The sequence below is a fragment of the Seriola dumerili genome, unplaced genomic scaffold (assembly GCF_002260705.1).
Source record: "Seriola dumerili isolate Sdu_G_001 unplaced genomic scaffold, Sdu_1.0 BDQW01000138.1, whole genome shotgun sequence".
In the NCBI taxonomy this organism is placed as follows: Eukaryota; Metazoa; Chordata; class Actinopteri; order Carangiformes; family Carangidae; genus Seriola; species Seriola dumerili.
In genome coordinates, this window is record NW_019174393.1 from 4759526 (window position 1) to 4783246 (window position 23721).

Here is a 23721-nt window from a genome sequence, read left to right on the forward strand (position 1 = left end):
ATTGATGTTCACAAGGCAAATTAATGTTATGTTTATTGTATCTCAAAATAAAATGTATATGATACAGCCTATAATGTGAAGATTATATGAGCTGTTATTTGGGTAACAGTGCGTAAAGTTTTGTGTGTGCAGGTTTGAAAAGGCGTTTCTCTGTCAAGAAGTTTCCGGTTTGGGCGTCTACCTTCAAAATAAAGGCGTCAGAATTATAAGTTGAACGTTTTCGTACTTAATAGTCACACACACACCAAATGAAAGCTCAGCTTCATGTTTGATTTGAGAAAACTGATTAAACTACACAAATATGTAGCCTGTTTACCTGTAAGAGCTGCATATAGGCTAATAGACAGAAAGCACTGTCACAAATCATCCTCGGTTGTAAGCAAAGGCCTAAAATGTATGCACATATCATGTTTGCCTGCACTTCAACAGTAGGTAAACATTTCAGATTGATTATAAAAGTCCAAGTCAACTATACTTCACAGGTGGGAATTTTTCAGACAAATCCCCGCCCAGACAACTGTCACCCTTTGATTTTTAATGGGAGTGAAAATAAATCCTAGATGAGGATTTTGACACATATATGGGGGGAATAATATATGCACTGTACATTTTAGTCTCAGTTGATTCTGTAGGTAATTTTATGGTGGTTACCCAACACTGTCAAACACCTTTATTTAACAGTGGAGAGTGAGTGAAAAGGTGACAGAAAAGAGCCCTGATCTGGACATCGTGGAGTCATTCTAGGATGGAGAAACAAAAGCCCCTCAAACACCCTATATTCAGATTTTAAAAATGTGCTTGGAACAACATACCTGCCAAATACCTAGAAAAACTTTGTTCAGGTGTACCTCGGAGAATAGGTGCTGTTTAAAGGCATAGGGTGGTCACACCAAATATTGAACTTTTGTACTTTTGCTACACTGTGCTGCACAGTGTATTCCAAACATTATGAAAGACTTGTAAAATAGTATAACATAGTACAGTTATTACAGCAGATAATATTGCAAACAATGTTTAAGTTTGTTGGTGTTTTTAGTATTAGGTTCGTGGAAGTGACACCTTTATTGTGAAGAATCAGGCCGGAAGTCTTATTGTTGTTGGTGCTTGCGGAACACCGCGCGGCTCTCCAGTCGTAGCTGCTCATACACTACTAGCAGTCGCCGCCGCAACGAATGGAGGCGAACGGGTGGAAGAGACATCACCAAGGAATTGCTTCGCTATCAAAATAGCTCCCCCTCGGATGTAACGAGGATTTTTTTTTAAATCTGAAGATATTTCAGCGGGCAAAAGAAACGCCACACTTTTTTTTGTGAAAAAAGTCGAATCGGTTCCCCTTTCTTCCTGACGAGATCGATTGCCTGTCATTTAAAAAAAGGGCGTGTGTGCGGAGTGAAGGCAGTTTTAACCATTTAATGTAGGTATATAGGGTATTTTAGACATTTTTTACACGGTCTGGGTCTGAAGGACACAGTCGAGGATGGGATGCACACTGAGCACAGAGGACAAGGCGGCGGTGGAGCGCAGTAAAATGATCGACAGGAATCTGCGGGACGACGGGGAGAAGGCAGCCAGGGAGGTCAAGCTGCTGCTGCTCGGTAAGAAGATGGGGGACTCGGTCGGTGGACGAACTTCGCCGTGTGTTCGCCCACAGCTGTGTTAGCTCAGAGGATACGGGAGGGGTTGGGTCGGGTAGGGTGGGGAGACACCCAGCCATGAAACCTACATTAGTGTAGGATCATTTATTTGGTTAATGGTCAATGTTAGGTGGCGTCAGTTGTGAAGTGTGAAAGAGTTTCAATTCCGCATCGCTAGCATACTCCCCTCCTTGCTAGCTACAGTTAACCGTCAACTGTCAACTCTGCCTCTAAATGCCACATAACGTTATTTCCAAACGGGGGAAAAGACGCTAACTAAACGATTCTAGCCAAAATACCAACAACATAATACCAGTGTGTGCTTATTTGAGAGTTTTAATCCGTCTTATTCAAGTGTTGTGAGAATTACACACATAGCAAGTTTTTTCTTTCTTTTTTTCCCCCTGCTGTTGGCATCAGGTCCATTCAGCCATCTCTGTAGAGCATTTGTATTGACTAAATCCTTTCAACAATGGCACATTTCCTCTCGTCTGGTCCTGTGCAATGCAGTGAAAATAGGCCTATGGCTCATTAGGGGCCCAGGCCTGACTGAAAACTTTGTTGAGGCCAGACATTTTAGGATATTTAAAGGTTCAGTCCCTGTTTTTTTTTTTTTTTTTTACTTCAAAGTTAAGCTCTTCAGCAGGCTGGGTGGATTTTTCCCTTCCTGTAGTATTACCTACAGTTTCCTGTGTCTGAAAGCCAATTTGTCAATCCTGTTGCTTTGTCTTGTTCTCATCTCAAGTTCTAAAATACGATACATATATGAGTTGTCTGGAAAAGGACAGGCTTCTTGCGCAAGAAATACAGGAAATTGCAATAATGAAGTGGTATAAATGAAGTCTAATTTAGTTAAATGCCACTTAAACATGAGCAGAAAATCGCAGCCGTTTAAACTAAATTGCCACAGATCAACTTAAGTAACAAAGCAGTCGTATGACATTAAATTCTGATGTAGAGATAGTTGCCTCATGAACCTCTCATTACTCTCAGCAATGGCCAATTTTCACTGAACTTTGTTTACCAACACTGTTTTCAAATCCTACTCCTGTTTATGTAGTGCCTAAGGATCCACCAAGCATAGGCTTTTATTTTGGTGAATTGATATATCCCTATAAAACCTACCTCGAGGATGTATTATGAATGGCACAGTACACCCATTAAGGTCTTTTTTTTATTTCATTATGGGATTTCTTGCATTCATTACCACTGTTTTGCCATTTCCTAGCTTGCTCTGACAACCCTGTATGCACAATTACGCGATTTGCTTGCCTTTAGAAGCCAGCCATGTGTAACTGAATGGCATTACTTACATGTGGAGAAACACTGTTACCCTTGTAAATAGAGGCCATAGGTGAAAAACTTTTCCATCAACCCTTGAGGTGGTTGGCTTCGGGAAATGTTGACATGCACACACATGGTATGTGGGTTACCAGGACACAAAGTCTGAAACCAATATCAATAGTGGGCAAACACCTGACATAAGGCACAGAATAGGAGCTGTTAGCTGCTTTTGTGGACAGATTTGTAAGCCGGAGCAAGATAAACAAGATTTCTCCATGGTTTATTTGCACAACTCGGCTCCACATTTGCTACCATTCCTGTTGGTGTTCATCTAAATGACAGAATCTTTACATTTCTTGGGACAGAAGTAACATTTAGTGAGTTTTGTTTGAACCAGAAGGTGCATTTTTTCTTGCCACAGGTAGACTAGATTCCTCAGGTGCTTGGAGGCCAGATGGGGCTTGGTGACTTAAGCAGCGAGCAAGTTGGGTCAAGTTTCTGCTATGCTGCTGTAGGGCGGAATATGAGTTTTCATCAGGCGTTGCTCTGACAAAGGCCGGGTAGCTTTACTTCACCCATTCTCTGTTTTTGGTTGAAAAGCCCTTTTTGTCGAGATAGTTGTATGCCAGGTCGTGTGGCCCCCACGCGTGGCTGCTTCGGCACGACTCCCTGCCATTTATGTTTGATCCATTGAGCATGGTAGCCAGGTAACACACACACACACACACACACACACACACACACACACACACACACACACACACACACTGCCTCTACAGGCCGAGACACCAGGAGAAAGGAAGAGAGGGCCTGTAAGATGAGAGCACTACTAATGACAGAGGCATTAAAAATGAAAAAGCTCCACTGCAGAGAGGCAGGAGGCCTTAGTTAGGAGTTTTGGGTTGTTTACCCTGCGGATAAACAGTCACTGAAAAGATACTGTTTCAGAGTTGTTGCTTCACAAGCAATTTTGGAGTATACTTTTCTCTAAACACACCGTGTCAACAAAGATAAAGAGTCAACAAAACATGTGGCTTGATAGTAAAAGGCTGGCAGGGCTGCAGAGATGTGAAGAAAACAAAGTCTCTTGTGTATCTCATAGTGGCGACCCCCATACAAAATATGTAGCTATTTGTGTGTGATTTGGTGAGTGGTTCATGTGGTGACCACCTGGTTTTCAAGCGTTGTCCTAAATGTTAATCACAGGCTTACTTGCACTCCCTGTCGCTGGCATGAAATAACTCGGCAGATTAAAAACCCTCACTTGCAAAATGATTTGAATCTTTGTGTGTCTGTGCACGCTGTCAAGTTCAAACCTGGTGGCTCAGGTGTCTTTTGTAGAGAGGGAATGTGATCTGAACATTTCTCATTTAGCTCTTATTTTATCTCATGGACCCAATTATCCTACTATTCATATCTACATGCTAAAATAGATTACAATCTCCTCAGCCTAATTACTCTTTCTATAGCTGTCGTGTTACTGTGGAAAGAACAGGGACTGTGGGAACTGTTCTCTCTTTTAATGTTTCCCATATTTTTGAAAATTATGTAACCATCTCAACTGTGTTACTCATCTTGGAGACTTGGGGAAGGGGGGGACCCTCACAATAAACGCGGACAATCAAAGTAGTTCAATTGTTCACATTCCTTTATATCCGTAAGCGTTCAACATCCCTGTGAATATTTCAGCCTGTGCCACGGTGTGTGGGAAACAATCTTTTAGCTATTGATCTGCTTGTTGCCAGATCGATCCCTGTGATTTAGCACGGTCATTTCCCCCAGTGGTTAGCTCCGCTCCGAGGATCCTGGAATCCTTCATGAGTGACTCAGACTTAAATCCCCCTAGAGGGAGAGGGAAAGAAGAAAAAAAAAAAAGAGGAATTGGATAGTGAGTGAGAGGAACAATAAATCATGAAGGAAAAATGACTGTAGGAGACAGAACGTAAAGGGAGAAGAGGGATGTATATGTCTGAAAGAGAGTGGAGGACTGAGAGAGAGAGACAGGGATGAATAGCTTTGGCTTCATGCTGCTAATGTGGCATCACTAATTTGGTTAGCACATTGTGCCAAACTTCATAAGCCCTGCTTCAATCCTTGGACTGCTCGCACAAAAAGTGGACGTGTACGGGCCACAGCATGGCCCCCACAAACCTCCCCACAAATCCATCTTCATGCCATCGATTTGACCCCAAAGCGAGCATGAGCTACTTCGAAAAAACTGAATTTTTCTACGTTTAATTTTGGTCGGTATGCAAGGACACATTACGAATTCTCCATGAGAATCAGCAGCAACAAATGGTTAATCTGTAAATGGAGAAGGCTGCAGATCGGTAGCCATTTTAATCACATTTGTCTCCATACTGCCATTGTTATAAAACATTCCTCGTCCTCGCTGCTTTCGTACTCAGAGGATGATCATCCAGAGGGAGTTCCGAGAAGAAAGATGTGTTTGCGGTTGGCAGATAGAAAAAGCTCTGTTCTCTGAAACGAAAAAAAAAAAAAAAAACCTGTCTGCTTTTCACTGCAATGGTTCGCTTGGATTTTCCTAAAATAGTTTGAACCGCTAGAAACAGAAACCAGCTGCTCCAGTGGTTTTCACTGTGTAGCTGTTTTGGGGTGGGCGTATCAAAGCTGTGGGTGTGTAACATGACTCTGCATGAGGAGCGGTAGGTCAGGCCTGTGGTTCCATGTAACCCTCAGAGGTCTCTGTCTGAATGTGTATGTATGTGTGTGTGTGTGAGTGTGAGAGAGTCAAAACCAGGACAACTCTTTGTTTTGTGTTCTTCAGGCATAGAAGCTTTAACAGGAGCCACACCCTAATGATATCACTGGTGTTAAGAGGCCAAAGCCGAGTCGCTTACATAAACACATAGCTCACATGTCATTGATTTATAACGAAAAGTTATGTACCAGGATTTATGATATCTGTCCAATTGTAACCATAGGAATGCACAGAATTAGTGGGTAGGCTGGTTTTCGTTTCTGTGAACTGGTGCAAGTTGTGAGCCACGAACAGTAGTGGCAAAAAAATCTGACACACGTTGCTTCCACATTTTCGCAATTACAGTATGTTAATGTCATGATTCATCGAACATCACTGTTTATTTTGGCGTTGTTATACAAGATGAGCGTAAGTATTTCTCAGCAGTTCACACAAAAGTCAGAATCATTTGATTTATCTTGTTTAAATATGAGGAATTTGGGGAGATTTGGAAATTAGAAAGCTTTTTTGTTGACTCTGTTTTGGAATAACTTCTACAAAATAAAATAATTTTTTTTCTAATTGATGTGAATAGGGCTGCATTTATTATTTTAATTAATCTGCTGATCTTCCCGATCACAATTTCATTGTTTTCCCAGTCTGAAAGTCAAAAACCCAGAGATTCAGTTTACAATGATCTAACATGGAGAAAATCAGCACACGATCACATTTGACTAGCTAAAACCAGAAAATATTTGGGACATTTTCAAGATAAATAACTAGTAATGAAAGAATAGTCTGCAATTCTTTTTTTTTTCTCAATAGTATTTTTGGCGCAGAGGTCCCTATTTAAAAAGTATACGTAACCTTTTAGCAAACAAAGCAGTAAAAGCCACCAGAAACCACAGAGAAGTCACATTACAAGCAGTTAGCTCAAAGTTTCCTTTATAAGGAGGTTACTTTGAATTCAGAATGAGCTCATCGCCTGCCCTAAGTGGATTTTCATGCGTCCCACATTGAGAGGAACTTCGTCGGAATGTGAAGTGTCTGTGGCATTGTGAAAATGACTGTCGGGCAGGCCGAGGGCTGCAACTGTGCCAGCTCAGTGGCCAACCATGCCCAGTCAAGCAGCATATCTTGTGTGTGTGTGTGTGTGAGTGTGTGAGAGAGAGAGAGAGAGAGAGAGAGAGTCCCTCAGGGATTCACACAGCCGAGTATTTGGCCTCAGGGCCCAGGGAGCTGCCACTGTACCATCCCCCCCCCCCCCCTTCAGGGCGCTCCGGCACCCGAGTGGTGACACGTAATTAAAATAATGTGTCCTCAGGTGAATCTCATCCAATTATACTGAAGGTGAAGTGCCAGGCCTGTACTATCAGCATGCAGTTACTGCTGAGGGAGAGTTTGTAGGAATGCAGACACATGCACACTGCAGTGGGATGTTTATGTATTTATTTATTCATTTTGTGAAATTCAGACTTTTATAAATAAAGCTCAGGAGAAGCTGTAACTCACAGCATGAAGCAGGCGCAACAACAAGTGGCATGTGTCAAAAATGCAGTGTTGTATTTTTTTTTTTTATGTTTTTGCAACATCAGGGAAAGTGGAACTAGATTAAGCAGATGATTTATTATGCAAGAGCAAACCATCTTGTCTCTGCTGACAGTGTCACGAGGTAACAGATAGTGCTAGGTTTCATGATATGATTCCACTTCCTCTTATTCCGTTTCTAGAGCTGGGGGTGTTCACTCTGGGAATAGTCTCTCTCAAGTGGTTTGGAAAATCTTCCCTAGTGGCAGGGGAGCGTTACGTCAGTGACAACCGGCCAATAACCGAGTCTGTGGTGCTGTAATATGAGGACATTGAGTGCACATTAGTAGATGTAATGTAGTTTATGGTAATACCCATTAGAGCGCAAGAGTCTAATGAATGTGGTCGTCACAGATGGCTTTGATTGGAAAAAGAAAAATGTTAATAAAAGGGCACTTCCAAGTGACTGGTTATGAGGGCATCAAGTACAGTAGGGGGGGGGGGCAGATGCATAATACATAATGGTCTCGGTGGAAGCCAACATGTCTCACACACACACACACACACACACACACACAAACGCACAACCGCACAACCACAAAGCCTCCTCAGGTGACTGTGGCCTCACACTAGAGATGTCCTGGATATAACGAGAGCAGTTGCCATGGCACTGTGACGTTTGAGAGATCTGCAGAGCAAAAGCCGCGCCGACAGACTGATTCCCATTATGCTCTCCCCATGTACCCCCCCCCCCCCCCTTCCCCCGCTCTGTTCATCATAGCATTGTCTCATCGGTCAACTCTGACGGTAGTCGATCTAATCAGGCGCCGGCGCCGAGTGCCCTCCCATCCTGAAGAGACACCATGTTTTTCGGCAATTCACAGCGCCATCAATAATGATCTGTTTTACCGTTAAGTCGTGCGCCACGTAAAGGCCAAGAGCTGCCACACGCTGAGACAACATGAAGTGAAGTCTTTTGCTGATGAAATTCCAAATACACACACTGTTGCCTATACAATGTCAAGATTTATTCACAGCAAAGTAGAGGGAGTCATCTGACCCAGCTCGCCAGTTTTGACTAATCAGTATATTACGCTGGAATTGCATGAAACTGAGGCCGAAACAGAGGTTTAAAGGCTTCTTTTAACTTCAGCACACACATAACACACACTCTTGTTTCTCGGTTCTCCTTTCAAGAGTTGGTTTTTCTAAGGTTTCAGTTTCATGGTTCCTCATTATGCCATTTGGCCACATTAGATCATTCACTATATAAAATCATAGTAAGTGCTTATTTCTTTGAATTACACAGAAAAGGAAGTGTGCTTGTTGATATTAGGGTTAAAACACAGGAAAATATTAAGCTCTTGAGATATTTACACTCTAATAAACCTCTTTTTCTTCCGTCTTTTCTAGGTGCTGGTGAATCAGGGAAAAGTACAATCGTCAAGCAGATGAAGTGAGTGTTGCATCTAATCGTTCTACACACCGAACAGTCGAACTCTTTTTCTTTCTCCAGTGTATCAACAATGACTTCTTGCATCAGATATGTGTAATGGCAGCTCACTAGATATCATTTTCAAAGGGTATTCATTTTCCACAACACAAACAGTGTCAAACACCAATCATGCTTTTACCGTGTCTCTCTGGGTAATATTACGCTCTGCGACTCGCACTACAAACAGGTACCATCCGTAATGAATCATGAAGACAAGCCAGCAGAATGCATTAGGATAGACTCAGACACACTCATCAATCAGCAGACATAGACGTGCCAGAGGCGCGGCATTTTTTACATTTTTAAGCAGCTGCTCTGCTGTGATATTGCTTTTTCTATTGGCTCCTCACCTGTGAAGGATGTGCTGAACGCTGCTCCTGTAGACCTGCTATTTTCCTCACCACTGTGAAATCCGTTTAATGTAAGGGAATTATTTACTTCACATTTTTTACCATAATACAGCTAACAGATCTACATGTTGTCAGCTGGTGCAAGTTGCTTCGTGTGCTTCCTGAAAGCCTTATGATTGTCTGTATGTTTCTTCAATAAATCCCATGAAAAGGCCCCAACCGACTATGAATTGATGCTTCTAACTGGGGCTGAAAAATGACTTGAAATATTATCAAAATCACAAAATGACCAAGTGCCATTTTCCAATCGTAGGAGCTGCAATTTTGTTTTGATAAAGGTAATGTGTCACAACATGCCATAAATGAAGCATTGTGGTGCTGCAGAGATGCCCTGGCCTACAAATCATATTCTGCAGATGTGAAGTGCTTGTTTGGTATAAACCCAAACAAAAATCACATCACCATCATTTTTATATTTTTTTTCCAGTGAAAATCAAAAGCAAAAATGACCATTCCAACTGAAATTGTGACTCAATATCTTTTCTCAACTTGCAGCCTCTCGTTAGTGAGGATCTGCTGCTTTTCTTTGTCTGTTGTTAATATATTTTGGGGCTTTTAAACTGTTACTTGAACAAAACAAGCCATTTTGAAAATGCCACCTTGGGCTTTCGGAGCTTGTGACTAGAGGAAATAATGGGGAGATTAATCAATAATGAAAATACTTGTTATTTGCAGCCCTACTACCATGTTTTGCCTGTGTCGTTAAAGCCTGATCGAGCTTATTAAGACCTATGGTTTTGTCCAATAACTAATATAAAAAAAACACTGTTGTACTGGGTGATGTTCCTTCATTACTGTAAATACGGCAACTTATTTTTTATTTGAAGTCAATCCCACATTCACTGCACTACTGCCATAAATACTCACTAACACACCAAACCTTTAGCTGAGACAAATGCCCTAATTACTGTTGTTTAAGTAACATTTAAGTAACATTTTGTAAAAACAGCTGTGTCCAGCTGTTTTAGGAGACTTTAGCCTTTTTTTTTTTTTAAATAATACAAGTATTTACTCGTGACCCATTTTTAAAAATGTACATCTTCAGGAGGAACAAATGAGCTTGAAGCTGAGAGCTGCAGACAGGGACTGGAAGTCCAAAGGTACAGAGAGGTGGACTAACACATTGGTGGGATTTTATTAACAATATAAAAAAAATAGGACAATGCCAGTTTTTCCTTTAACTGCAAAATTTTTTCTTAAAAGGTAAAATAAATGTTGGAACCCAATACATTCATTTTACATAGTGTGCATTCAGATGATGCTTTTATTGTAGAGTAACTGACACTGAGTGCAACTGTAAGAAAAGCTTCTTTTCCCTGGATGACCATAATTTAAGCAGACAAAAATGAGGAGCATAGAGATCAGGGCCACTGTGGCCTGGCAATATTTCTGCAGAAGTAACAATGAGCATGTAAGGTCATAGTGTTACAAGAAAGATTAAATTAGAACTGAGGAGAAAACTAAGTCTGAGAAAGAGATTTCTAAGAAAGCAGACACATCACTGAGTGGAGAGAATTTACTGTGAAAAGATTAGTTTTCTGTCTCTGACAGTCGCAGTTGGAACAATTTTGTCAATGCCGTTTTGTTGCTGTAACAGGCTACGTTTCTGCCATGCATGAAAATGGCTCCACCGCTGACCAGCTTTTTCTTCCCCCCTTCTCTGCAGGATCATCCATGAGGCGGGCTACTCAGAAGAGGAATGTAAGCAGTACAAGGCTGTGGTCTACAGCAACACTATCCAGTCCATCATCGCCATCATCAGAGCCATGGGGCGCCTCAAGATTGACTTTGGCGATGCCGCAAGAGCTGTGAGTGAGGGCGAAAGAGGGAGAGAGAGAGAGATATGTAATTTATTTGGTTTAAAGTAGAAACCTGAAGTGAATTTGTGGTGGATACTAACATTGAATACTCAGCAAATGCTTAGGTTTGAATGTCGTCATAGTTTTCAGAGCTCATTTCACATCGTTTAAAATGTATTGTAATGGTTAAAAGTCAAATTAGGTGATGTGACGTTATGTTGTCGCTGTCACATATGCAGAAGACATGACAGCGAAATAGTTATTGTTCAGCAAATGTCTCTGAAATGTCCTTATAACCCTGTAACTGGGATTTCAACTTGGTAGCAGATTAATGCTAACTATAATGGTGATGCAATGACTTTGATGGTTGATTTTCTTAATATTGACACCACCCTGAATCCTCTCCTAGGATGATGCACGACAGCTGTTCGTGCTGGCGGGCTCCGCAGAGGAAGGCTTCATGACAGCAGAGCTGGCCGGTGTCATTAAGCGGCTCTGGAGGGACGGAGGTGTTCAAGCCTGCTTCAGCCGCTCCCGCGAATATCAGCTCAACGACTCGGCGGCATAGTGAGTCACACAGACACACACTAACACACACACATACACATAAACAACCTAGGTAACAGTTGCAGGGTTCGCCAAAATCGTGAGTCACCCGCTGAACAGACCCGATGGCCCTGAACACGGCAATTTATGTTAACCACTTTAATGACAAAGTCTTTCACATCAGACGAGCAGAAGCCCAAATTACTGCCATTCCACTGCAAACACACAGAAACCTGATGCCATAAATAGCCAAACACATGTTGTCCCAGCCTTCAGCCATGTTCAGAGAGCAGAAAGCTACCGTACCGTGCATCTGTCTGGACTTTTAGACTGTCAATATTTGCCCTCCTTTGCCAACCCTGAAGAGCAGTGGCTGGAAAGACCATTTAAGCTTTGACCTTACACCTCAGCACAGGAGTATTCGCCACTGTGCTTAAAAAGTGAAAAGAAAATCACACAAACACAAAGATAATTCTCTCAACTGTCCCGTTGTTTTTCTTGACCAGCCTGAAAATGGTATATATTGTGCAAGAGCCCTTGGCACTGGATCAAATGATATCATCACAAGGCGAGTTTTGTTGGGAGAAAAGCCATTTGCCTTGTTTTTTTTCTGCCGTGGAACAAACATGAGTGGTTACGGCACAGGCCGAGGGAAGGCAGTAGTTGGCCATTTTCTAATTGCTTCCTTTAATCCTGCTGTCCAGGGGCTTTTCATGAATAGGCAACACCATTGTTAAACCTAGTATGTTTCACTTCACTTAATGCCTTGGAAGACAAACAAAATGCCTGTTAGCTTGAAGGGGAGATTACTTGTGTTTGTCTGCTAGTTACAAGAGGTCACTAATCTTTCTCCTTTGAAATTTATCAGCAGTAACCTTGAGGTAGCAGCCTGGGTCATGATATGTCCAGATTGTGTAGGTTTGCATGTGATGTCCTGTGTGGGCAAAGCAGATGCACCCATATAAATCTTGTTATATAAATCTGTAAAAGCTGTAAGCAGAGGCACCAACATTTAGGGGTTTTTCATGAAAGAGTTTTAATATTTAGATGGTTGCTATAGCGTCAGAGTGAGAGCCAATGATCATTTTGTCTGAAGAATGCATTTTCATTCATTTGTCACAGTTACTTTTAGAAATGCGGTTTCTTTTTCATTTGTTATGAAGGTTCCTGCCATGGAAAAATGTCTCATGGCTGCAGCTCACCATTATTTTAATTATCGTGTTCTGTTGATTATTTTCGGTTTGTTTGATGTTTGACCAACAGTTCAAAACCCAAAGATAATAAGTTTAGTAACATAGAACACTAAGAAAATGAGTAAAAACTTTTCATTTGAGGAGCCTGAACCAGGGAATTTTTCACATTTTGTTACTTAAAAAAAAAAAATTACTTAAACAATTCAATTTTCTGTCAATCAACTAATTGATTAATCAATTAATCATTCAATGAAAATGTCTCATATGCACTGTTGGTATGCATAAGAATTGCATATGTAACATTAAGAAGATTGCCCAAATATCATGATAAATTAATAAAATTCAATTCATGTATTTGCAGCCGGTACAGTTCACCTGGGATATTTAAAAAAAAAAATACATACATACATACAGTTCACATACAGTACATAACAGTTTTTTGAGATGGTTGCAGTAGCGCAAGAGTCAAAGAGTGCAAAGGTTTTACTGTGCAAAGGTTTGGGGAGTTTTGTTGACGGGGCAATAGTTTTAGAAAGCAGAACAAAAGAAGAATGAAAAACGTGTTAAAATGGATAAAGATTCATTCTCTCATGATCCTATTCAGGACCATGAGAACACTAGAGTCTATCCCAGCAGGTATTTGGCAAAATGTGGAACAGCACCCTCGACAGATGGCTTGTCCATTCCAGGACTAACACGTTCACACTTGTATGTAGGACGTTTCCAGCTCAGCTGCATATTAGACCCAGGGAGGAGCCCAGAGGGAATCTACCAAACAGAGAGAAAACAATGCACATTCCCCACTGAAAAGTCCAGAGCTCAGATTTAAACCCAGGATCTGTTCGCTGTGAGGCAACAGCTATAACCACTAAGTCACTGTGCTGTCATGTCTAAATTTAACAGAGGCAAGTTTTATATATTATCTCTTAAAATGCGTGTCCAGAATTTTAAAGCTCAATTTTACTGCAGCAGAAAATAACTCAATTTCACAACATGTGTAGTCATCTGAGCTGAACTGGTTTCTCAGTAAAATGTGTTACAAAGAGTTTTTCACCCAGAAAGGTTGAATCATGGCTTGTTTTCAGCCTGAAACTTGCAATCCAACCAGAATTATCTTTGAGAATGCTTTGGGAGTTGTTTGTTACACTCTTGACCTTGATACTTCTGACACAAATTTTCCCACTTGTTTCCCCCTCCTGCTCTTTCTCACTCCCTCTTTTTTTCCTCTCCTTTCTTCTCCTGTTTTTTGTTTTCCCTCCTTAACTCCTCCTGCTCTTTGTGTCCTTCCCTCAGCTACTTGAACGACTTGGACAGGATATCCCAGGCCACCTACATCCCAACTCAGCAGGATGTCCTGAGGACTCGGGTCAAAACCACGGGCATTGTGGAGACGCACTTCACATTCAAGGACCTGCACTTCAAGTGAGAATTTCTTCACTGTAACAACTGGCTCGAGCTCAAAGTGTTTTACATGATGGCTTAATTAGGTTTCCTTCCTGTCACTGACTCATTCGCTCCCATAGAAATTCCCTTTTGTGCATGTATAGCTGTAAGTTGTGACACAGTGTGTGAGGGTGTTGCGCATATCAGTGATGACTCAGTTATGGCCCTCTGTTGAAAAAAAGAAAACAGACAGGAAGTGGGGGCAGTAGGCTTGATGATGTCATGATAGCAGAAGTTTGGTGGCTGATGCCGTTGCCATTAAAAGTCACACTGCCGGCCACAAGACACAAGGGAGAAATTCCATGTTATTTTTCCCATAAACACAAACGCACATACAAATACAAAGCCTTGCTCAGTGTTTCTGTCTTTTCTAAATACACAACATAATGTACTGTACCATTGTGCAGTATATTAATGTGCAGGATGTCAGTCAAGATGAATGTTTTTGTTTATTTGATTTTCAGCAGTTTACAGGCTTTTGAGTGTTAATTATATATTCATTATTTTCCGCGATAATCTGCCTTTTACACCGATTACATGTGGGACTTACATGTGGGGTCTATTTTCTACTTCTACTTTGCTTTCTTTCTAAGCAGACTAACTGGAGCTGTTACAGAAGCTAAATGCAGCTTTTGTTGTTTCTCTTAACCATACCGCAGTTACATGCATTGTTTTTCTGATTATTTCATACAGTGGCCCTTTGGAATCTGATTCGAAAATACTCATTGCTTTGAATGAGCTAGTCTTTTTCAAATTGTCCTGAATGGGAGAGATGCATGAAGATCAGAATGGGCCGACATTAAACATTTCCATAGAGGCAGTAAAATAACCCACATTCATGCCTCTTGGCTGAACAAATAAGAAATACAGTGCAAAAGCCAGAAGTCTGTTCCTCTTCAGAATCTTCTTTTTCTTCTGCCGTGACACAGTCATTGTGTGAACTGTTCTCTCTACAGATGTTTGCTGGACAGATGCATATTTATTTCCCTTTTAACATTTACTATTATCAACAGCCATAATAACTCCTCCACACATTTCTTTTTGCCTTTGGGCTCCATAAACACTGCTTGTATTGTATTGTATTTTACTATTGTATTATTTCACTATATTGTGTTGTATATATGAATGCTGAGGAACATGTTAACAGTTATAGTTCCTCCTATTGTGTTGTATATATGAATGCTGAGGAACATGTTAACAGTTATAGTTCCCTCCCCTCTCTCCAGAATGTTTGATGTTGGCGGTCAGCGATCTGAGAGGAAGAAGTGGATCCACTGCTTTGAGGGTGTGACCGCCATCATCTTCTGCGTGGCCCTCAGTGACTATGACCTGGTGCTGGCTGAGGATGAAGAGATGGTGAGTGGTGCAGCCCCTGACTCATGGAGGAAAGATGATAGCAAGGCAGTCTGTGTTTAGGCACAGCGGGAACTCGTGTTTACTGGAATCGTGATGGGTCAGAGGAGTAGAAATAAAGGATAGGCTCCATACAAGCTCTGTTCCATGTTTATGGATCAGTGATCACACAACTCGCTTTTCCAGTGTGAAAGCACAATGAACCGACGTCATCTTCCCTTCTTCCCACCAGAACCGGATGCATGAGAGTATGAAGCTGTTTGACAGCATCTGCAACAACAAGTGGTTCACAGACACCTCCATCATCCTCTTCCTCAACAAGAAGGACCTGTTTGAGGAGAAGATCAAGAAGAGTCCTCTCACCATCTGCTACCCAGAATATGCCGGTGAGACTCGGAGGATTTTGCAGAAAATGTTTTGACGAAAATAACAGAAATTTCCCCAAGATAAACTAATGATGATGAATGTTTTCAAAAAGTTTAATGTGTGCGTTCTGCCATAGCTGTGGATTAAAAATGACTAATATAATGATGATATATAATATTTAATAATTTGTGACCTTTATAGATGCTGGTAGGCCGATTTTATTACCTTTGGAGGAGCAAGGCTAGCTGTTTTACAGTGTGCATGCTAAGCTAAGCTAAACAGCTGCTGGCTGTATCTATTATTTTTATGAATTATTCCTTTAAGCATTCAGTCTTGAGAGGAAAACATATGATGACAGTAAATGTTCAGTTAAATGTTGCGTTTCCAGGATGAAGCTCAGCCATGTCAGTCAGCCCTCGAATACTACAAATATACAATTTAAATGCCTTTACTTCCTGACTGCTTCACTTCCTGCTCCCCGTCTTTTCCAGGCTCCAACACGTACGAGGAAGCAGCTGCGTACATCCAGTGTCAGTTTGAGGACCTGAACAAGAGGAAGGACACCAAGGAGATCTACACCCACTTCACCTGCGCCACGGACACCAAGAATGTGCAGTTTGTCTTCGATGCCGTCACCGATGTCATCATCAAGAACAACCTGAAAGACTGTGGTCTCTTCTGAGGATAATGACGATGAAGACGACAACCCTTTTTTCTTGGTAAGGAACCCTCATCATCGTGTGTGTGTGTGTGTGGCTCTGCGTCACGGATGAGGACACATGACGGGATTATGAATGAATGCGTGTTCACTGTAGCATCAGGATGCAGTGGGAGTTGCTGATTAAACCATTTGGGAGCCTGGTTTAAATGTATTCCTGTGCAATCTAGCTCCTCTATTGCAATTGTTTTTAACAAATTGGCTTCCAATGGTTTGTTTCCAGAGCTTAAGCATTCAGAATTATGGAAGAGCATAGCTTGAGTTGACCAAAGATGCAGTGTAATGAAATCTATAATTTAATCACTGAATCACTGAAATGATTGCCTTTCTTTATGGGAGGATTAAACATTTTCTGCTCCACTTAGATATTTGTGAAATGATAACGGCAAGGTTGAGCTCTCTAGAACATGTCTTTAAATTGATCCATCCCTCCTTTTTAACCCCCTTTCTTCAATTTTCTTTCTCCTCTTCTCTCCTTAGGCAGTGGAGCCAGCTTATTGTGCATCTTTGGTGGGGAAGATGAGAAGAGTCGGGAGGATCAGTCACGGACCAGTGCTGTACTATATGCCACTTTTAACAGCTTTATTTATGTTTTTGTCTTGGAACATTTTGAACTAGCGTTACGACATTTGTGTAGGATGTTTGTATCATTGTAAAAACGTCACAGCAAATTTTCGCACATTCTGTTTATTTCCTGATTTGTTTTTTTTGGTATTGTTTTAAATTTTTGAGGAGAAGGAGGAGATCGTTTTTTTGCTGTTCCTTCTGCCGCTGTCTCTGGAAAAGGAAACTTTGCTATTGATGGAAATGCTTCTTTTCTTCCTTCCATACAACCAAAAAGGGAAGAAAAGAGGTACAACTTTGAGTCCAGTTTGTTGGTACTTGTGCCTTCGCATGCCTTTCACTGCGGTCGTAGTCCTAATGCTTGTTCTGTTGCCTGCTGAATTGTTCTAAACATAAAGAGGTAAACTGTTTTCATATGTTAGTGTCCCTGCTATCTTCTATGTGCACACCACTGAGCTATCAGGACGAGGAGGAGGATTTCCCTCTGGTCTAAAGGTACATGGGTCTCCATGGTGACCAACATGTAGCCTCCACAGTCCCCTACCCCCACCCCCACCCGCCATGACAATGGAAGATCACACAGTACAATACTGAGATGTATATTGTTACATTTACCCCACAAATCTGGGGTTCAGGTTTTTAAACAGTGTATAAAATATCCATTCTTCCCAACCATTCAGAAAATGGTTAGTCAAGGCACTGAGCTTATAATACGCTCAAGTGTTAAAAGTACAAAGACCAGAGTAGGCACATTTTACTGTATATTTTAATGTATTTGGTGTTAAGGAGATAAAAAACTGAACCACACAAAAAGATGGTTGTAAAGGTAAGGATGAGGTCTGGAATGTTTTGAGTTTCAGATGCCATTCTTGGATCTTATCCAGTGATGATTTGGGAGTAGAGGTGCTGCTTGAGGATCCTTGAAAACTTTCATTCAGGTGATGGAAACAAAGACGGTCAAGGGAAGCCTGATCTGTGATTTTGAGATCAGTACTACTTTGCCAAGAAGAGTGGTGATAAATACGATCCTGGATCTGTTCATATAAAGAAACTGCCACAACTGTCAATGTATGTGTATGTTCTCCACGAAAGGAGAATCTTTGTAGACTCATCTCCCTTATTTTGCTAATAAAAACCATTTACAAACATGGAGTTGAGAGCATTTTCTCTTCAATATGCTTAAAGATTAATTCTTTTCTTCTTACAAGATGCTTTTATCAGATAATAGGTCGCACACTCCTGCTTTGATACTTTTGTATTGGTGTGGTTAGACTGTGCCATTCATCAGCCACTTCACAACCTCATGAATGGCGGGCCTGCCACCATGTACTGTTCATACTTTGTGCCTTATGAACTGAGAGACCTTGTCTCCTTACAGGGAGTCCCACACAGGCAATTAGAGTTCTGCACACAACCTCCATCACATTTCTATTCCTGTGTGGCCTTTACAGCTGTGTCACCTGCAGTAGTACTCAATACAGAGGCCTGTTAGGGTGAAAATTTATCATGCCTGAACATTTGGGTCACAGCGAGAAGGTTGACTTGTGTGTACTAATGATGGAAACCACCTTAATCTTATTTTCCTATTTGCTCATGACTGTGATGTAAGAGCATTAGTAAGGCTGTCTCCACACTGTGACCGGTGTGTATATTTGACTTGTGTCACCCTAACAATTTGCATTGTAAATGTGCTGTGACATGACCTGAGAATGCCGTCAATGATTTGGCAAAGATGCTTGTTTACACTACAATTGACACGAGCATTTTTTCCATTCATTCAGAGTTGTGTAAGGCCACCTGGCACATACAAATACATTTCTACACACCTTTTCTTCTGTTTTGGTCTTCACCGTCTCCTGGCTCTTTAATGTTGCACTGTGTTCATCAGCTAGCTGCCAAATTTGTTTGACATTTGACTCTGGGCAGGTAGCATGGAGGCTTCCAGTGTCAAAAAAGTATGGTGTAGAAACTAAAGAGTGACTACACTCGACCAGAACAGTAAAGTTGTAGGCTATTAAAACTGACGAGATGGATTAAAAGATGCTAGAAATTGCCGAGGAGTGATAAAAACTTCAACTTCTTTTCCATCGCCATCTTTCAGCAAGTCGTTTGAATCGCTGCGAATATAAATGAACAGATAAGCAGGGAAATGGTAGCATATCATGCTAGCCGCTTTTATTAAACCTCGTGTTTAAATAACGGCAGAATTGTCATATCACTACGCCATGAATCGTCATAGCTCCACCACAACCCGCACTATTTTCCCCATCACACTGTAAGTACAGTGTGGACGCAAAATTAGCATGGTTCATCTTTACATGCGCCATCTTACAGGAAGTCGTTTGAATCGCTAGCTAACAAGGGGAATGATAGCATATCAAGATAGCTGGTTTTATTTAACTTCACGTTTAAATAACGGCAAAATAAAAAAAAAAGTTTGTCCCATCACTCAGCCATGAATCCTCAAAGCTCCGCCACGCCCCGCGCTATTTTCCCCTTTACGCAGTACCTAGAGGGCGTGACGTGGACGTTAAGTGATTCTTTACATTCGCCATCTTGCAGGAAGTCGTTTGAATCGCCGAGAATATAAAAATATAGATTAGCAGCGGAATGGGAGTCTGACAAACTAGCTGCTTTTCTTCAACCTCATGTTCAAATAAGTTAGTCACAGTACAACAGCCATGAATTCTTAAAAGTGCGCCACGACCTGCGCCCCCCCACCCCCCCTTTTCACAAGGTAAGTAGAGGGGGCTGTGGATGCTAAATCAAATTAACAGCAGCCATTTTTAATGACAGTGGACTTAAAATAACGCATTTAACATGAAGTTAAACCTCCGTTACACATTTCTCCAGATGAATGGTGTCCTACAGGCCTGTCATTCTTCCCAGAACTGACTAAATTGGACCAAAGTGAAATAATTTCCGTGCAGTCATCTCAGGTAGGCCATTTACATTTTTAGTTCCTGCTGTGTTGCCTATTTTAGCTCATTGTGCACAAGTGTTGGCTGTTTCTGTGACACTGCAAGGAGGTATGGTTATTTGGTCCTCCTCTTTTTCTATGTTCACCCACAATATGATTTCTTGATGAAATACTGTTTTAAAGCAGAATTAAAGCAAAACTTAGCTATGTAACTTTGGCTATATAGTGGACACTGAATGCAACACTACTGTTTAGCATGTAGCTAACATACTAAGCCATAGTAGCACAGGTGGAGAAGAGTCACATGTCAGTGAACTGACTCATCAATATTTACCTACAGTTTGCTAACATTTGGGCACATTAGCAACCTCAGGCTACCAGAATAAGTGAGGCCCTCAGTGTTGAGCAGTAGGGTGTGTTATTGCTAATGAATTCACTTTTTATTTGTAAGAAGAAGAATGTGTCTCTCTAAAGTCTCACCATAAAGGAAGTCTCTGCAAAGTTATTGTAAGAAAGACAAAGTACTGCTTTCATTGCCTGTCTTGACATAAGTGATGCCCTTTTCAATTGCATTTTAAGTGATTTGGCACCACAGACACATTGCATGTGTGGGTTGTTGCACACAACAGTGAACACTGCTGATTTGCATGTGTGCTGGCACTCTCCTGTGCCGCAGCGTTAACCCTGGCATCCCCATGTTTGAGCTTTTATGACAGCTTGACAGTTCAAGGAGTAACAAGTCTGAGGGAGATAAATGAGGGAATTGAGAAGGCTGGGTTTAGGCTGGGTTTATGTGAAGGCTCCCATGGGTGGTGCCAATTGGAGAAGCTGAAAGTGTGTGTATGTGGGTGGGTGGTGCATATGCTGTATTTATAGCACCTTTTAAAGATGAGAGAGGGAGAAGAAGACGGAGTGAAAAAGGGGGCGGCCATGATACATCAGTGTAAAAGCAACACCGGTGACACTGTTGAGGTTTCTCTCAGCAATAAACAGAGGGTGGGGAATGTTTGAAGTGTGTGTGAGGGAGAGGAGGAGGGTGTAAATAGATGGAACAATAGAGGCATTATTTCACTGTTGTTCCATTGCTGTGTTTACTGTCTGCTCTCTCCTCGGTCACTTTCTCTGGGGGCAGCGGTTGGCAACAGAGATAAGACACGCTTATCAGCTCTGCTGCCATGTTGGACAGGATGCATTGTAACACCAAACTAGACTCACTTTTAGTCTGTGCTGCACATTCTTCCACTCACTGGATCTAATACCATACAGTAGATGTCATGTGTCGGCAGTCTGCCTCTGGGCCCAGCATGAATGTGGATTATTTATAGTTGATTCTTTTATCACATAACTCTTCTATCTTCCAAGTGATTGCTATTTTCTGCTGCTTTAGCTCTGAAGTGGCCTCTCGCCCTGCCAGTGAGAGGCCACTGTTGTTTACAGAAGGCCCTCCAGAGATATATAAAGGGTCAGTTCACCAAAATTAAACACGCACTTACTTAGATAGTTTGTTTTTTATTTCTGTGCCATGCTAAATATTTGTCCCATCCCACATGGGATCACAAGACACTACTGTATGTCTAACATACAAAGACATTAACAGATGTAAAAAGTTAAGAATCTTTCCCATGATAAAGGGCTATGACTTCTATAACCAGAAAATTTAGCGAGACAGTGAGGGAGACACAGGGCCCCTTTTTTCTTTAAACCCTGATGAAGTTTGATGGCAGCATTATAAAGATGTTAAAGCCTCACTATATTGTACCCCACAACCTTAAAAATGTTTACTTATTTTTATGTCTCTGCGTCGACGACAGCCAGGGATGGAGGCATTATGTTTTCTGTCCCCCATTCTCATGAACAAACTTACGCTTGGACTTAGGGATGAACTGATTTGATTTTGGTGGTCAAAGGTCAAGGTCATTGTGACTGCATAAAACAGGTTTTTAGTCATTTATTATAATTGTATATAACACATACGATATAATAAAGATAATTTAGGTTTTACGTGCTGAGGTTTTAGATATTTGCCTCTGGAAAATCAGCCACATCCCGGTAAAACTGAGTTGTTATTTGAGGATAATATGCCTCAGATTCACAGACCTAAACTTTCAATAGTTTTCTTGGGATTATTTCTTTGGTACAAAGTTGTTCTTAAAAATGTTTTCAGGTACCCAGGAAAAGCTTCTGTTGGTTTATTTTAAAATTTTGTCATATAATGCTTTATGCACTTCAGATGATATTCAGTTGACCTCCATTGTACTGAGGTGACAGCAGAAATCTCAGACACAGATATCCCAGAAGCTCTCTCAGCATTTTTACCGTTCAGTGACATTACACGCTAAATGATTAATCAGTCAATATAAAAAAAATTAATGACAATTTGATTTATAATTAAAATTGTAGTTATTTTTTGTCATTTAGGTGGATTGAGACAGGAAAGCAATCTGTTTAATTTCCTCTTTCATCTAGGAAGAGGGTTGTGAACATAACCGCAGCTGAACCAAGACATTAAAAAGAAAAAAAAAACACACACAGTGTATCTGCTCTTTGTAAGTACCAATCAGAATTGTGTTTGAAGTTGTGTACGGATGTTATGTGATGACATAACGGAGACAGCCATTTTGAAAAAGCAAGTTCAGTCGTCATCATTAACCCAATTAGCTTCTTTTTTTTTTTCATTCATTTGTGTGGCTGTGTGTGAGAGTGCGTGACAGATTGGCTGTTAGCGTGAGTGTGCGTTGGTGAGTGAGTGGGTGGGTGGAAGGTTTGATGTGTTTACGCCCGTGTGCCAGGTATAGGGGATATGTGTATGTGTGTGTGTGTGTGTGTGTGTGTGTGTATGTATGTATGTGATGTGCAGGATGCTGTGTGTGTACACTGCAGCTGGATGCCTGCTATCTGTGCTTCTGCTCGTCACCTTGTATTTGCTGGCCATGTTCATTCAGTCTGCAGATTCCAGCTTTCATCTCCACACAGACGCAAGCGTATATACACACACACACACACATACACACACACACACACACACACACACACACACACACACACACACACACACACACACACACTCTTCCCCTGTGATGTCATTGATTCCATGCTCCATGGCAACAGTGAGTGAGGGAAGCGAGAGAGGGAGAGAGAAGGAAAAAACGGAGAGATATTCCTTCATAGTGAGAGGATGAAGTTGTTATAAATAGCTCCTGATGTTCCTAGGTGTCCAACGGCAGGGTTGGGTGGGTCTTGGGTGGCGGGGGTGCATGACAGGGCTGAGATGTTTCACTGAGAACATTGTGTTATTGTCAAGTGGCAATGTCAGACCACTCAGAGTGACGTCAGTCATCCGTGGCCTTTAGAAAAAACTTTTTGTCAAAAATAGGCACGTTATTTCAAGGCTTTATCAATGTGGTAGGTGGAGCAGAAAGCAGTGCTGTGAGTTGAGCGGGCTAAAATTGGCTGACAGCTGGCATGGACACCCTTATTTACTCCCTTCATTTAATAACTTTATTTTTCTTGTCTGTCCTCAATCATTCCCTCGTCTGTATCCATGTGATTAGTTTTAATTCTCTCCAGCTCTCTGATTTGTTCTGCTTCATCCGTGGTTCCTCTGATCCTGCTGCTGCCTTTGTTGCATACGTTGTGGAGTCTTTCTTAAAGTGTTGCTGTCTGCTCTGTAGTCATTTGATGTGTGAATGTGTATTGCCAACCAGACCGTCAACAAGTATGAACAAGCTTGAAGCAACTTAACAGGTTGTTGTTGTGCTTTAGATACAC

The 23721-nt window shown here is 41.4% G+C and overlaps 1 protein-coding gene across 1 annotated transcript; it reads left to right on the forward strand.

Moving 5' to 3' along the window:
* The first annotated feature begins 1125 nt into the window (after positions 1–1125).
* On the forward strand, positions 1126–18183 carry LOC111224502 (guanine nucleotide-binding protein G(i) subunit alpha-1). The gene is made up of 9 exons (XM_022749008.1): positions 1126–1595; positions 8560–8602; positions 10718–10859; positions 11260–11417; positions 13883–14011; positions 15259–15388; positions 15618–15771; positions 16243–16470; positions 16950–18183. The coding sequence occupies exons 1-8, from the start codon at positions 1478–1480 to the stop codon at positions 16431–16433; spliced, it is 1065 nt and encodes a 354-aa protein (XP_022604729.1). The 5' UTR covers positions 1126–1477; the 3' UTR covers positions 16434–16470; positions 16950–18183.
* The last annotated feature ends 5538 nt before the right edge of the window (positions 18184–23721 follow it).

Bases quoted from the DNA above. Each gene is read 5' to 3' on its own strand.
- LOC111224502 (XM_022749008.1), top strand. From the start codon at position 1,478: ATGGGATGCACACTGAGCACAGAGGACAAGGCGGCGGTGGAGCGCAGT. The intron at 1,596-8,559 runs GTAAGAAGATGG...CGTCTTTTCTAG, and splicing joins GGTCAAGCTGCTGCTGCTCG to GTGCTGGTGAATCAGGGAAA. The intron at 11,418-13,882 runs GTGAGTCACACA...TCCTTCCCTCAG, and splicing joins CTCAACGACTCGGCGGCATA to CTACTTGAACGACTTGGACA.